General features: G+C 36.6%; 1 protein-coding gene across 27 annotated transcripts in view; it reads left to right on the top strand.

Annotated features, from left to right (window-relative positions):
- BAZ2B (bromodomain adjacent to zinc finger domain 2B) overlaps window positions 1-10,692 on the top strand; it is a 409,685-nt gene extending 398,993 nt beyond the window's left edge. For all 27 annotated transcript variants that reach the window (XM_073019726.1, XM_073019727.1, XM_073019730.1 and 24 more), the window contains 3 exons: window positions 3,888-4,153; window positions 4,742-4,885; window positions 9,240-10,692. In XM_073019726.1, coding sequence (XP_072875827.1) covers window positions 3,888-4,153; window positions 4,742-4,885; window positions 9,240-9,393 — 564 coding nt within the window. In that variant the 3' untranslated portion in view covers window positions 9,394-10,692. The remainder of the gene's footprint in view (window positions 1-3,887; window positions 4,154-4,741; window positions 4,886-9,239) is intronic.
- The last annotated feature ends 4,701 nt before the right edge of the window (window positions 10,693-15,393 follow it).

Genomic DNA, 15,393 nt, shown 5'->3' with positions numbered 1-15,393 from the left:
AAATTTTCTTAAATTAGTATCCTAGCTATCTGCCATTCAAGGAGTAGACTTGGAGACATAAGATCTGTAATCTCATTTGAGCCTTTCTATGTGAATACAACTTTCTAAACTTCTGCTTTTTTTGTTTTTTAAATGTAGTGAACTAGATGTTTCTCACAATAAAACTCTAAACATTGATTTTGATATATAAGGAAGAGTTAAGGTTTTTAAAGTATCTTTCCAGTTAATTCATAGTTATTTAAAAATATTTATACTATACATACACCTTGCTCTCAAGTGGGTTTTTCTGCATACATTATCCTGATTAACTGTTTTTACTGTGCGTGTATGTATGTGTGTATGTATGTATATATGTGATCACAGGATCACAGAATTGAAAAGATGTGTATGTGTTTGTTTGTGTGTGTGTGCATATATATACAACATAGCTATACCTCAGTATCTGCAAGGGATTAGCTCCAGGATCCACCATGGATACCAGAGTCCACAGATGCTCAAGTTCCTTATATAAAATGGAATATTATTTGCATACAACCTCCACACATCCTCCCATATACTTTAAGTCATCTCTAGATTATTTATAATACCTAATAAAACATAAATGCTATGCAGATAGTTATTATACCATATTGTTTTTTATTTATTATTTTTTATTGTTATGAGGGGGTTGGATTTTTTGTTTTATATTTTCTTTTTTTTTTTTTCTATTAAGACAGAGTCTCACTCTGTTGCCCAGGCTGGAGTGCAGTGGCATGATCTTGACTCACTGCTGCAACCTCTGCCTCCCGGGTTCAAGCGATTCTCCTGTGTCAGCCTCCTGAGTAGCTGAGATTACAGGCATGTGCCACAATGCCTGGTTAACTTTTGTATTTTTAGTAGAGACAGGGTTTTGCCATGTTGGCCAAGCCAGTCTCGAACTCCTAACCTCAAGTTATCTGCCTGCCTCGGCCTCCCAAAGTACTGGGATTACAGGCATGAGCCACTGCGCCCAGCCTTTGTTTTATATTTTCGATTTGCAGCTGGTTCAATCCATAGATGTAGAACCTGCAGATATGGAGGTCCAATTGTATTAGTACACACTCTTAGATACACACACACATACACACACAAACTCACATATTAAACATTTCAAACTTCAGTGCCTACAAAAGCCAAGTAAATGACATGAAAGAGTTCATTGGACCCCTCGTGGGCGCTGTGGCAAGAGGGGAGTCATGGCCCTATTTAAATTTAACAGTCAAAGCTCAACTTCACCCAATTGCTGTCATGTAGGAATGTGGGCCCCATGTTCCAGAACCCACTCATATTTCAAGGGAAGTCGAGACTATGGATTTTTATGTCCTCCCAAATATTAAATATTGGAAACAAATTCAGAATTTTTACAAGCATTATATGAACCAAATACATTCTGTGGCCTGTTTGGAGCCTGCGAGCTATCAGTTTGTGACTTATATCAATACATAAACAAGAAAGATATGTGCTGTTGTTCATGAAATCTGGTAAGTGTTGCTTAAGACCCACTAAGTTCCTCTTTGAATTTGTACTGTAGCCAAGAAAAGGTGATGGGGATTGGGGGGATGCCCTGCCCAAGAGCAAAATAATAGGTAATGGAGTAACTTGATGAAAGTTTGCTTTTGAAGTATGTGTATTTGCGCTATTTAATGAGATCAGTTTACATACATCATTGTTTTTGTCTTTTTTTAAAAAAAACACAAGTTTTTTTATTCTGTTATTTCAATTTCATACTTTCTTTTTTTTTTTTTTTTTTTTTTTTTTGAGACAGAGTCTCTCATTCCATCACTCAGGCTGAAGTGCAGTGGTGTGATCTCAGCTCACTGCAACCTCCACCTCCTGGGTTCAAGTGATTCTTGTGCCTCAGCCTCCTGAGTAGCTGGGATTACAGGCGTGCATCACCACACCTGACTAAATTTTGTAGTTTTGGTAGAGACGGGGTTTCACCATGTTGGCCAAGCTGGTCTAAAACTCCTGACCTCAAGTGATCTGCCCTCATTGGCCTCCCAAAGTGCTGGGATTATGGGCATGAGCTACCATGCCTGGCCCGATTTCATATTTTCTTATTGTGAGTATTAATTTGTTAGAAAATTATCCCAAATAATATTTTGGTTCAAGTAGAAACTAGATATTTTGGCCCACTATTCATAAAAATTTTTCTGTTTTAAGTAACACAGCTATTTAATCTAACTTGTCATTAAATGGACTTTTTCTTCATTATATTAAGTACTCTCTTTTTTAATGATTTCAGAGTGCTAAAAGCTAAGTGTAATATAAAAACCCAAAATAATCAGATTTTAATGAATATAAGTAAGTGGAGAAGAGACTGAATAAAACATATTAATTATTTCAGTTAGTGACAGGGATTGTGATTCTTTGATATGATACGGTGAAAGCGTTGAATTTATGGTTTGCCTTATTTAGTCAATTAAAATATCTCCTAACTATACTTTAACCTGCCAATAAAGAAGCAAATAATTTTAACTGCTTAAGAGCATTTTTAAGTAATGTACTGGCAGGGGTCATGAAATCCTCAAAGAAACTGCTATGAAATACTCCAAAGAAATGTTTTTCAGCCAGTTTTAAGAATACAGCCAACTTTATTAGCCAGGCATGGTGGCACACACTCGTAGCCCCAGCTACTCGGGTGGCTGACGTGGGAGGATCTCTTGAGCCCAGAGGTTGAGGCTGCAGTAAGCCATGATTGTACCACTGTGCTCCCAGCCTGGGCAACAGAGTGAGACTGCCTCAAAAAAAAAAAAAAAAAAGAATACAGCCAACTTTAAATTATTGCTACACTGATTATGTGACTTTGCAGTCTAGGATTTCTTAACAATCTGGTTAAGGTAACAGTTTTCTAAAAGTGTTTGGTGTTAACCACATATTTGGAAAATAAAAATAAAAGTCATACATTGCCAGAACTTTACCTACCTTTCTTTTATGATCTATTACATTTATTATAACATTTAACTCTCAAAAGGCATATTTTTTTCTCTATGAATACAGGGTGGGGCACCCTTCTTGTTGCAGCAGTGTGCTGCCTGCAATTTGTAGTTATATTGCATAAGACCACGTTGAGATTTCCTTTTTGCATGTAATTCTAGAGCTAGAATGACTAGCAAGTATGTGGCTTGTCATCCTTATTTTTAAAATGAGAAAACAGGGCCTCACATATATTTTTGCTTAAAGTTAGTAGCAGAGCCGTAGCTGGAATTCATATCCTTTGATTCCAAGTATAATGTCCTTTATGTCTTTCTTTCTATGTTGTTTTTCTCAAAAACAGACATCTTTTTACCCCATCTTTCGCCACTGCTTTGTTCACACCTGGGAACCACAAGTTTGTGGAACTCTCTTCTTATTGCAAATACCTTTTATTTTTTATCCAGGAAAAAAAAATCAATTTCTAGTAGATTTGATCACTTGGACTTCTCTATTTGACACTTCCTTAGCTCTTTTTCATTTTTTGGCCTCGCTTTTTATTACCTCTTCACCTTCCTTATTAACAATCTCTGTGTTTTAATTTATATTCATCTTTGTTCCTAATTCTTTTGTATCTTTAAACTCATTCAAGTAGTGACCTAGACTGAAAGAATACTGCAGACACCCTCTGTAGATGAATTACCATGAGATCAACATCTTCAAGTTTTAAGAATTCTTAAGATGAATAGACCTTTCATGTTTTATTAGATTTTATCCTTATATTATGAAAGGAAGAAATACACAGAACGTTCTTAAGAATAATAGAGTTATCAACATTCTAAATCCGAGTTATTCTTTTTACTTGTTTGTCCTGTCAGACTTTTCATAATTTAAAATAATAGAAGGTCTGTAGATAGTCACTTTCTTAAACCTCATTTACTTTTTTAAAATTAAAGGCAAGTGGTCAAACTCTAAAAATCAAAAAACTTCATGTCAAAGGAAAAAAGACTAATGAGTCAAAGAAAGGCAAGAAGGTAACTTTAACAGGAGATACTGAAGATGAAGACTCTGCATCTACAAGTAGTTCACTAAAAAGAGGAAACAAAGACCTCAAGAAAAGAAAAATGGAAGAAAACACTTCTATTAACTTGTCAAAACAAGAAAGTTTTACTTCAGTTAAGAAGCCGAAAAGAGATGACTCCAAGGACCTAGCTCTTTGCAGGTATTATTTCCGTTTTCATGCACTGTATATTTCTAATGTCCCATTTTATTTGTTTACAAACCTTTTACCATATCAAAGCTTCCTTTCTGACAATTTGGGGAAATAAAAAAATGTAAAGCATAAATGTTAAGAAAATGTGTAAGTATAGTAAATGTATTCCTTTATCTTCTTTTAATGTTAATTTGCATTGAGTTTTATTTGAAAGGTTATAACTGGGCCTGGCACATTGGCTTACGCCTGAAATCCCAGTACTTTGAGATGTCAAGACAGGCAGGTCACCTGAGGTCAGGAGTTCAAGATCATCCTGGCCAACATGGCAAAACCCTGTCTCTACTAAAAATACAAAAATTAACTGGGTGTAGTGGCATGCACCCGTATTCCCAGCTACTCGAGAGGCTGAGGCAGGAGAATCACTTGAACCCGGGAGGCAGAGGTTGTAGTGAGCTAAGATGGTGCCACTATACTCCAGCCTGGGCAATAGAGCAAGACCCTGTCTCATATATATATAAAATAACTGAAAGCTTTTTTAATTAAAAAATAAGACAGTTGTAAAGTAGGGATACTGATTTCAATCATTATTTTCTTTAGTATGATTCTGACTGAAATGGAAACTCATGAGGATGCATGGCCTTTTCTACTTCCTGTAAACTTGAAACTTGTTCCTGGCTACAAGAAAGTTATTAAGAAGCCTATGGATTTTTCCACAATTAGAGAGAAACTAAGTAGTGGACAGTAAGTAAATCATTTCAGTTCACTAAATATTTATTGAATACCTGATATATGCTAGGCGTATTTGTCGTGAGCCAAAGATATTTTAATCAACAGCAAGATCTAGGCCCTGCCTTTGAGGCAGGTGTGTGTGTGTGTGTGTGTGTGTGTGTGTGTGTATGGTGCACGCGCGTGCGCACACACGCGCGTATTTGGTTAGAGTAGAATGCTGTAGAAGAGAAACCAACTAAAATTATTTAAGAAATTAAAAACCAGTGTAATAGACCTGCTTTTGACATTGAAAGAGCACCACCAACCCAAGCTGAAGGTAAGGAAAAGTATTAGGAGAGCCTCCCAAAGTAAGTAACATATAAGCCGGAATTTGTATTCTGCATCCATGGAGTATCGACCACACGTCACGTGGATTTAACAAAAATTGACTCAAATATTGTTAGATTATCACAATGTAGAAATAGAAGATCTTTGGAAGCTTTACACATTAAGAGCTTTAATGTGAGTTATTGGAGAATACCAAAATTCCATTTATTAAATGTGGGAGAGAAAACTATTATTTGCTCTTCTCTACCGTATTCTCTTCGCAATCCTATTCCAGGAATAAAGTTACTTATTTTGGGAGGCTTTCCTGATACTCATACAATATATATTTTAATTACATTGTTATTATCTAGTATATATTTAGTTCTTCCTATACATTCTTTTGGTGAAAATAACTGTACTCTATGATTTATATTCAATTTAGAAGAGTTAAATAGAACTTATAATGATCTGTGTCCCTCACATATATCAAGTGATTTACTAGGTTGACCAAATGACTAATTTATTTCTTTGGAGGATGAAATAACAGTCATCCAAAGGTTTATGTCTGTTTTGTTTTATTATTTTTTAATTACAGAAGGGACCTGCCTAAATTCAGGAAGCATTTAAAACCATTAAAATGATTGATTGGTACTTATTGGTTCCAATATGTAAACACTGTTATCTAGATATGGACTAGTTCTTTTGTTTGTTCTTTTTTTTTTTTTTTTTTTAAGATGGAGTTTCACTCTTGCCCAAGCTGGAGTGCAGTGGTGCATCTCGGCTCACTGCAACCTCCGCCCCCCCGGGGTTCAAGCGATTCTCCTGCCTCAGCCTGCCAAGTAGCTGGGATTAGAGGTGCATGCCACCACGCCTGGCTAATGTTTTGTATTTTTAGTATAAATGGGGTTTCACCATGTTAGCCAGGCTGGTCTCAAACTCCTGACCTCAGGTGATCCACCCACCTCCACCTCCCAGAGTGCTGGGATTACAGGCGTGAGCCACAATGCCCGGCCTCTTTTGTTTGTTCTATCAAAATAGTCAGTTGTCTAGGTGGATGGCACAATGAAATTTGTAACTAACATGGCCGAGAAAAAGAATTACACATGAAGACTTTACTAGTATTTAAGTTAACTCTTGATTTTAACTTCCATCATCTTCCAATTCCTGGATAAAAGATTAACGTAAACCTCAAAATTGTTAAAACAAATAGGCTTAGAAATATATATATTAAAAAAATGCTACAAAATCATATGGGCCAGGCGAGGTGGCTCATGCCTGTAATCCCAGCACTTTGGGAGGTGGAGGCAGATGGATCACTTAAAGGCAGGAGTTTGAGACCAGCCTGGCCAATATGGTGAACTCTCGTCTCTACTAAAAGTACAAAAATTAGCTGGGCGTGGTGGTGTATGCTTGTAGTCCCAGCTACTCAGGGATGAGGCACGAGAATCACTTGAAACCGGAGGTGGAGGTTGGAGTGAGCTGAGACCACACCACTGCACTCCAGCCTGGGCAACAGAGTGAGACTGTCTCAAAAAAAAAAAAAAAAAAAGGCTACCAAATCAGAGCTCCTTTGGGGAAGAGGAAGAGAGAAGGAAACAGTCTGTGTAATCCTGTTTGTGATGCCAGCTGTGTGGGAAGCAAAACTCAGTAGATTCAAGCTCCTTGAACTCTCCACTTTGAGTTGTTTGACTAAACTGAAATTAATGAGTTGGAACCAAAACTCACAAACCATGTTTCAAATTTTTAAACTAGAAATTTTTGGAATAGAGGGAGGGGCCTACTTAAATGATTTTTTCTGATTTCCATTAGCTGCCCCATCCCATAAAGGAAGGACACACGTATGAGTTGTATACTTTTTTCACCTAGAATCTCACCTAGAATTCTCTCCTGGATTCCACTCTCCCTAATGTTGATCATTAACCTTTTCTTTGGGTAAGGAACAAAGAGAGAAGTAGTTCTCAAATTAACTTTAAAATATTTTATAAAAATTATTCCCACACATATTGTATGATTCCATTTATATGAAGTATCTAGAATAGATAAATCCATGGAGACAGATAGAAGATTGGTGGTTGCCAGGTGCTGGGAAGAGGGAGGAATGGGGAGTAACTGTTCAATGAGTATGGCGTTTCCTTTCAGGGTGATGACAGTGTTTTAGAGGTGACGATAATACAGTGTTGTGACTTAAATGCCACTGAATCATCCACCTTCATATGGTTTATTTTATGTGAATTCCTTAACCTCCATAATAATAAGCAAATAATTCCTAGGAAAATGGATGAGGTTACCTAAGGGCTGACTTAACTCTGTGAGCACATTCCTTTCATTATCACACAGAAGAAGGGAGTGAAAGGTCATACAAGATATGTCACCAAAGAAATAGAATTCCACTTCGACAAGTTCTCACAGCGTCAGTGCCTCATAGGGTATTTCTCTTTTTTTAATTTTTATTTAAGTTTTTGTGGCTACACAGTAGGTGTATATTTATAGATACACGAGATACAGGCATGCAATGCATAATAATCACATCATGGAAAATTGGGTATTCATCACCTCAAGTATTTATCCTTTGTGTTACAAATAATCCAATTCTACTCTTTCACTTATTTTAAAGTGTACAATTAAACTATTATTGACTATAGTCTCCTTGTTGTGCTATCACCTACTTATTCTTTCCTTCTATTTTTTTGTGCCCAGTAACTATCCCCACCTCCCCACTGCACTTCCCAGCCTCTGGTAACTATCCTTCTACTCTGTTTCCTTGAGCTCAATTGTTTTGATTTTTAGATACCACAAATAAGTGAGAACACGTGATGTTTGTCTTTCTGTGCCTGGCTTATTTCACTTAATATAATGACCTCCAATTTGATCCACGTTGTTTCAAATGACAAAATCTCATTCTTTTTTTAATGACTGAATGGTGCTCCATTGTGTTTAAGTATCACATTTTCTTTATCCATTCATCCCTTGATGGACACTTAGATTGCTTCCAAATCTTGGCTGTTGTGAACAGTGCTGCACCAAACATAGGAGTGCAAATATCTCTTTTGTATACTGATCTCCTTTCTTTTGGGTATATATCCAGCAGTGGGACTGCTGGATATCATGGTAGCTCTGTTTTAGTTTTTTGAGGAACCTACAAACTATTCTTCAGAGTGGTTGTACTGATTTACACTCATGGGATATTTTTAATGGTTACATTATTTTAGTATCCAGCTTGTCATAGGTTAGAGTTAACTTAAAATTTGCATTTCTAAAAGCTGTCTTAAAATTTGTTGAATTGGCTTGAGTTGGCTTGAAATGACCATTCCCTTCTTACTAATAAGCTTACGTAGATTCATCCACCTTTCTTTTCTCTTTTCTGTTTTTCTACAGAGAAAGAGAATTGAGCTTATCCCACCAGAAAAGCACAGAAGCCATAGTACTTCTTGTTGAAAGACAGACCCTTGTAATGTTACCTCTAGTAGAGACATAGCATATGCTTATTTTGCTTGTTTGAGTTCGTCATACTCTAATGCTTGGGCAGAAGAGCATATATGAAGAGAAGAGAAATGGGAAATGGGGAAGACTTAACACAGAGCACCATATCTTGGGGTGTATATAAAAGCTACAGGAAAAGTGTAATTTTTATCATTGCATGGGGGAGCATTGACATGATTTCTACTGCAGCTGAGCATTTTCAAATACAGATAATAGGATCCCGCAAGTGATACATTTGGTCAGAGAACTTAATAAACTAGTCAAGTGGGATAGGTCCTGTGACAGACTTGTGTGATACAGGTCAAACAGGAGACGGGTTATGGGGAAAATGCCTGTTGAAATATGTTTTGATCTTCGGAGAAATCTATTTTTCCATTTAACCTGTTCTTTAAATCCAGTATGTTTCAGAACACACAAAAATTTTTAAATGTTCCATTTATAAAAGGGTATCATATATATCAGTTTAAATGCAGTTATCCTAATCATTTTTCTTTCATTGTTACCCTTTATTACCTCTTGATTTGTTTACAAAACAAATCCACTCTATGAAAGCAATCTCTAATTATGTGTTTTCTTTCAGGTATCCAAACCTTGAAACCTTTGCTCTAGATGTCAGGCTTGTTTTTGACAACTGTGAAACATTTAATGAAGATGATTCTGATATAGGCAGAGCTGGCCACAATATGAGGAAGTATTTTGAAAAAAAGTGGACAGATACTTTCAAAGTGAGCTGAAGTTATAATAATCTCTTTATTTTTTTCCTTTTAAACAAGGACAAATGAGACCAGCAATGTGAACTGTATTTACATAAACGTGCAAGGCACATACATAATGACTTTCTTTTTCCTTAAGATAAGTATAAAAAAAAAAAAAGTATCAGAAGAATGATACCATTTTTAAAGGCTTCACTCCTACAATGACCAAGGCCCTCGGTTATTGGTTTGTGTGATTTATCAGCTAATTTAGGTAGAACAGGGAAGCACACCCAAAGAATTTTCAAAGGAAGGGGTGTTATAGTGCAATAGCAATTAAAATATATCAAATCGCACTGAATACTCAACACCAGAGCTCTAACGTGGGAAATGGTTCTCCTTTCCCTCTCAATAAATATCTATTTTTCATTTTTTTACTTTGTAGTTTATTTTTTAGTGAATGTATTTAATTTTATGAATTATTTATGATTAAACCACATCCAGAATCTTCGTTTTCTGTGAAAAGGAAGAACTAGAAAATTGCTTTAAATCTTGAAAATACAACAAGGAATGTTTTAAAATATAAAACAAAGCCAAGTTAAACTGTTTACACTGATGTGCTATAAAAGCACCAAAAAGAAACTTTACTGTAGAGTTACAAGTACATTTATATATATATGTTGCTGCATCACTTGTGTAGTTAAATTGTATTTCAAAACAGTGAAAACATTGACATGTATATACTGTTCATTCTTGTTTATATTAAGTCTTGTTTTATATATGTATTATGTGTATATATTGTTTGCAGACATTATTGTTCATGCCTTAGAGGATTGTGGCATTTTATTTTCGTCTGAAGGTAATGATAGCTATACAGTCTGTACATCATTATCCTCTACCAACACTGTGGCGTCTCCTTAATCTTGGCAGTGCCTGCCTTTGAAACAGGGTGTAGGGGATATTAGTTTTCCATTTTTCTATTTTGTTATATAATTTTAAGCCACCAGGGCCTAAATTAAAGTATAATCATTTGTATCCATGTGGAATAAAATTGTGACAATTTCCTACGCACACAGTATTTTTTCATAGAAACATTTCCCTCCCATTTGCCTTGCCTCAGAAATAAATTTAAAAGACATTTGTAACCACTGTGTTTTATCTACTGTGTGTTGTGGTGGCCTGTTGGAGGCAAATAGATCAGAATTTTTTTTGTACCTATGTAAGAGTACTTGAAGTTTTATTTAAAATAAAATGTTGTGGAAAAGGTAGCATTCTTTTTTTTAGGAGTGTTATTTTTCACTATGTATGGCACGGATACAATAAAAGACTTTTACAAACTAATTTTTTAGTTTTTCTTAATATACCTGAAAATATATTCTTTTTTAAAAAGCTAGTTGATTTAAATTTGATTTTTACAGAGACCTAAAGGAGGAAGAGTGTGTAGAGTGTGGTTCAAAGAGCACTGGGCTGGGTGGAAGAGGGTGAGTTTAAGTCAAGTGGCCAAACTTCTGTAGGCTGTAAGCCTCACTGGTCTGTAAACTTCTCTGGACCTGGTCTTCTTTCTTATTTCACATTTTCAAGATGAAAATATTAGAATACATTAGATCTTGTTCTGGTCTGAAAAAATGCCTCTATGGGTAGCCAAAGAACTCAATTGTCAAGAAGAAAAACGGATATATAAATTAGTCTAATAAGACATGTATTTCTCCAAGAATTCAAGAAATATAGTTTGCTGCCCTGCTGGGGGCCGCCAGACTCCAGAGAATCATTGACGTACAAGACAGGCCCTGCCTTCATGGAGCTAATAGCCCCTTGAAGTGGGCCTTAGATAATGTCCACTGCTTTTCATCATGAAGAGAGAATAGAAATGTTTTGAAAAAAGTTTTAACTTCACAAAGCTTCAAAGCCACAGAGTATTTTCAGTATCTCTAGATTGTTTGTGAAGACTTACATGAAAATCAGCTGTTATTATGTAAATATGTCAGTTTCTGTTAACCAGATATTGCAGTGATGTCTTAAAGAGGCTGATGTTTAAGCAAAAATGCCTTGTAGAGCAGGGAAGAAGGCAGCACCGTGAATAACAGTGTCTGGTTTTTGTGTTTCTACAACTGCCTGATGCTCCATGAGGATTCTTCATGATGATTTTTTTTTACCTTAGAGATTATATATGCTTATGTTAATTTATATTAGATGGTATATAAGGGGCTTGATAATAACATGTCTGATGCCTGAGGGGCTCATAAATAAGAAAGTACTTAAACGCACACACAAAATTTTTTAAGAGTGATAATTTTTAAAATAGGAAAAAAAGGAAGGCTTGGTAAACACTGGCTACTTTGGACTGGTGTCTTCATTGTTGTTACTCAGCAGAGGTAGCTGTTAAACACTGAGTGGGCATGATCCCACGAGAGCTGCGGTTGCAGTAGGTGACAGTGGTTACTATACATATGTGGATCACTTGCTATGTAAGTGACTCATGCATTCCCAGTGCCCTAGGTTGGGCTTATTCTCAATAAAAGCAATATCATTGTTCTCCTCAAATTAAAATAGAAAATTATCCTAACTCTCTGCTGTCACATAATTGCCAGTATATATAACATATTTTCTTTAAGATAAATTAGGCTTTCACCTGACCCTTCTTCATTTTAGTCCTAACATGCACTGTGAATTATTTACAAACCGGGCTACTTTCAAGTTTAGATTTAGATTATCACTCAAGTGGTGACCCACTAAGGATAACCAAACAGTCCACTACTGCTGAACACAGAAGATAATCATCAGTTTGAAACAGTATGTAGACAGTAAATTAATATTTGAGTTGTTAACCACAGTGAAAATTAAACAGGTGAAAATGTGTCTATAGGTACACCTAAAACTCAAAAGAAGTAAATTAGCCATAAATGCAAGGTGATCTTTTTCTTGTTCCAACTCCAAAATAAAATTTGTCACAAGCACCAGTTTTAATATGAATTATCAAGGATCTAACCTGTCTGTAGTACCTTAATGTAACCCTCCATGCTCCTTCTCTTTTCCAGCCCCTCAATCCCCATAGTCTATAGGGAAATTCAAAATTCTGTTCCTTTAGCTTTCTCCCATTAAACACTCCTCAACAAGGAAATCTGCTGTCAGACATTTATTCATAATTGTACATTTAATTTATGAGCTACCTCTTTCAAGGTTATTTGCATTTCAAATATCTCCATTTGAGATATGAAAGAAGTTTGTGTCTTGCTAAAAGAATTTTATTTCAACAATGAGAATAAAAGAGGTATTTTATTTTATTTTATTTTATTTTATTTTATTTTATTTTATTTTATTTTTGAGATGCAGTCTTGCGCGATTGCCCAGGCTGGAGTGCAGTGGTGTGATCATAGCTCACTGCAGCTTCTACCTCCCAGGTTCAAGTGATTCTTGTGCCTCAGCTTCCTGAGTAGCTGGGACTACAGGCATGTGCCACCACACCTGACTAATTTCTGTATATTCAGTAGTGATGGGAGTTTCACCATATTGACCAGGCTGTTCTCAAACTCCTGACCTCACAGCCTCCCAAAGTGCTGGGATTACAGACATAAGCCACTAAAATTTTCTTTTCTTTTTTCTTTTCTTTTCTTTTCTTTTTTTTTTTTTTTTGAGATGGAGTCTCACTCTGTCACCCAGGCTGGAGGGCAGTGGCACAATCTCTGCTCACTGCAAGCTCTGCCTCCTACGTTCATGCCATTCTCCTGCCTCAGCCTCCCGAGTAGCTGGGACTACAGGTGTCTGCCACCATGCCTGGCTAATTTTTGTATTTTTAATAGAGACGAGGTTTCACTGTGTTAGCCAGGGTAGTCTTGATCTGCTGACCTCGTGATCCGCCCGCCTCGGCCTCCCAGAGTGCTGGGATTACAGGCGTGAGCCACTGCACCCAGCCGAGCCACTAAAATTTTCTTTCCACAAGGATGTGACTTTAAAAAATAGGGAAATGAATAGAATCTTATCTTCTAGGAATCTTGCTTCAACAAGATCTCTTAGACTTGCTTTGGCCACATTACAACTCTACCAAAAAAAGGAATTTTTTAAACCTCAACCAATTGAGGTAATTAGTTCCTTTCTTCAATTCATGGCACACTCTTTACATTATTCTTGCAAAGCCCCTCTTTGTTACTTTTTTTGTTTTATTCTTCAGTTCATCTCCACTTTCCCCCATATACAACCACTTAAAATACGCTTTTCCAGATGACCCTTTATGTATTTATTTAGCAATATGTTTCTTTATATGATGTGAAAAATACATATGTACACAGCGGTTTTTAGACATATCAGTTGCATTATGCTATAAATCTTATTGTTTTTAAATTCTGTTTCTGTTTCTTTTTAGTTGAAAAAATGTGTAACTCTAGTTCATTGGTTTTGATTGCTATAAGGTATTCCATCAGAGGCTTACACCACATTTTACTTACAAGTTTCTCTAGAAATGAAAAACCTAGGTTGCCTGCAACTGATTGTCACTGCAAATAATACTGCAATGATTTTTTTAATACATAGACTTGTATATGGAATCCAGTTTCCAAAATATCCCCAAGTGATCCTTGCCTGCTAGTATTCATGCCCATGTATACTCCCTTTCCACATTGTATCAGGGTTAATCTTTGTGACCAACATAATATGGCATAGTGATAGCTTGTGAATTCCCAGACTAAGCCATAAAATAACACTGTTGCTTCTGCCTTGTTCTCTTGGATTACTTGTTCTGGGCAAAACCAGCCACTATGTTATGAGGATGCTCTAGCAGCCCAGCCCTATGGAGCAGCCAATAGCTACCACCAACTTACCAGCCCTGTGACTGAGGCATCTTAGAAGTGGATCCTTCAGCCCAAGTTATACATTCAGATGACCGGAGCCCCAGGCAACATCTCGATTGAAACTTCATAAGCAACCCTGAGCCAGAACTACCCAGCTAAGCCACTCCTGACTTCTTGACCCACAGAAACTATGAGATAATAAATGTTTATTGTTGGTTTAAATACTCCGTTTTGAGTAATTTGTTATCTGGCAATAAGTAACTAATATCCTAAGGTAAGAGTTTCTCTAGGGTCTACACGGGGGAGTATGCCCTGGTTGTTAGGTCTGTACTTGCTGAACTTGCCATCATAGTGCCATGCTACTCTCCAGACGACTGCACCAGTTTAGCCGCCTACCATCAACAGAAGAGGGCTCTTTCTCCCTACCGCCCAACCAGTGCTCAATATTTGTACTCTTTTTTCCTGACAACTTCTTATAGATTTTGAATTTTGAAAAGTATCAAACATTTCTTACTATTATTATTATACTTTAAGTTCTGAGATACAAGTGCAAAATGTACAAGTTTGTTACACAGGTATTCACGTGCCATGGTAGTTTGCTGCACCCATCAAACCGTCATCTACATTAGGTATTCCTCCTAATGCTATCCCTCACCTAGCCCCCCACCCTGACAGGCACCAGTGTGTGATGTTCCCCTCCCTATGTCCATGTGTTCTCATTGTTCAGCTTCCACTTACGAGTGAGAACATGCAGTGTTTGGTTTTCTGTTCCTGTGTTAGTTTTCTGAGAATGATGATTTCCAGCTTCATCGATGTCCCTGCAAAGGACATGAACTCATCCTTTTTTATGGCTGCATAGTATTCCATGGTGTATATGTGCCACATTTTCTTTATCCAGTCTATCATTGATGGGCATATGAGTTGATTCCAAGTCTTTGCTATTGTGAACAGTGCTGCAATAAACATACATGTCCAAGTGTCTTTATAGCAGAATGATTTATAATCCTTTGGGTATATACCCAGTAATGAGATTGCTGATTCAAATGGTATTCCTGGTTCTAGATCCTTGAGGAATTGCCACACTGTTTTCTACAGTGATTGAACTAATTTACACTCCCACCAACAGTGTAAAAGCGTTCCTATTTCTCCACATCCTCTCCAGCATCTGTTGTTTGCTGACTTTTTAATGATCGCCATTCTAACTGGCATGAAATGATAACTCACTGTGGCTTTGATTTGCATTTCTCTAATGACCCGTGAT

This window comes from Chlorocebus sabaeus, chromosome 10 (genome assembly GCF_047675955.1).
Source record: "Chlorocebus sabaeus isolate Y175 chromosome 10, mChlSab1.0.hap1, whole genome shotgun sequence".
NCBI lineage: Eukaryota > Metazoa > Chordata > Mammalia > Primates > Cercopithecidae > Chlorocebus > Chlorocebus sabaeus.
The sequence above is the reverse complement of the archived record's forward strand: the minus strand, read 5'-3'. Positions and strand labels throughout refer to the sequence as shown.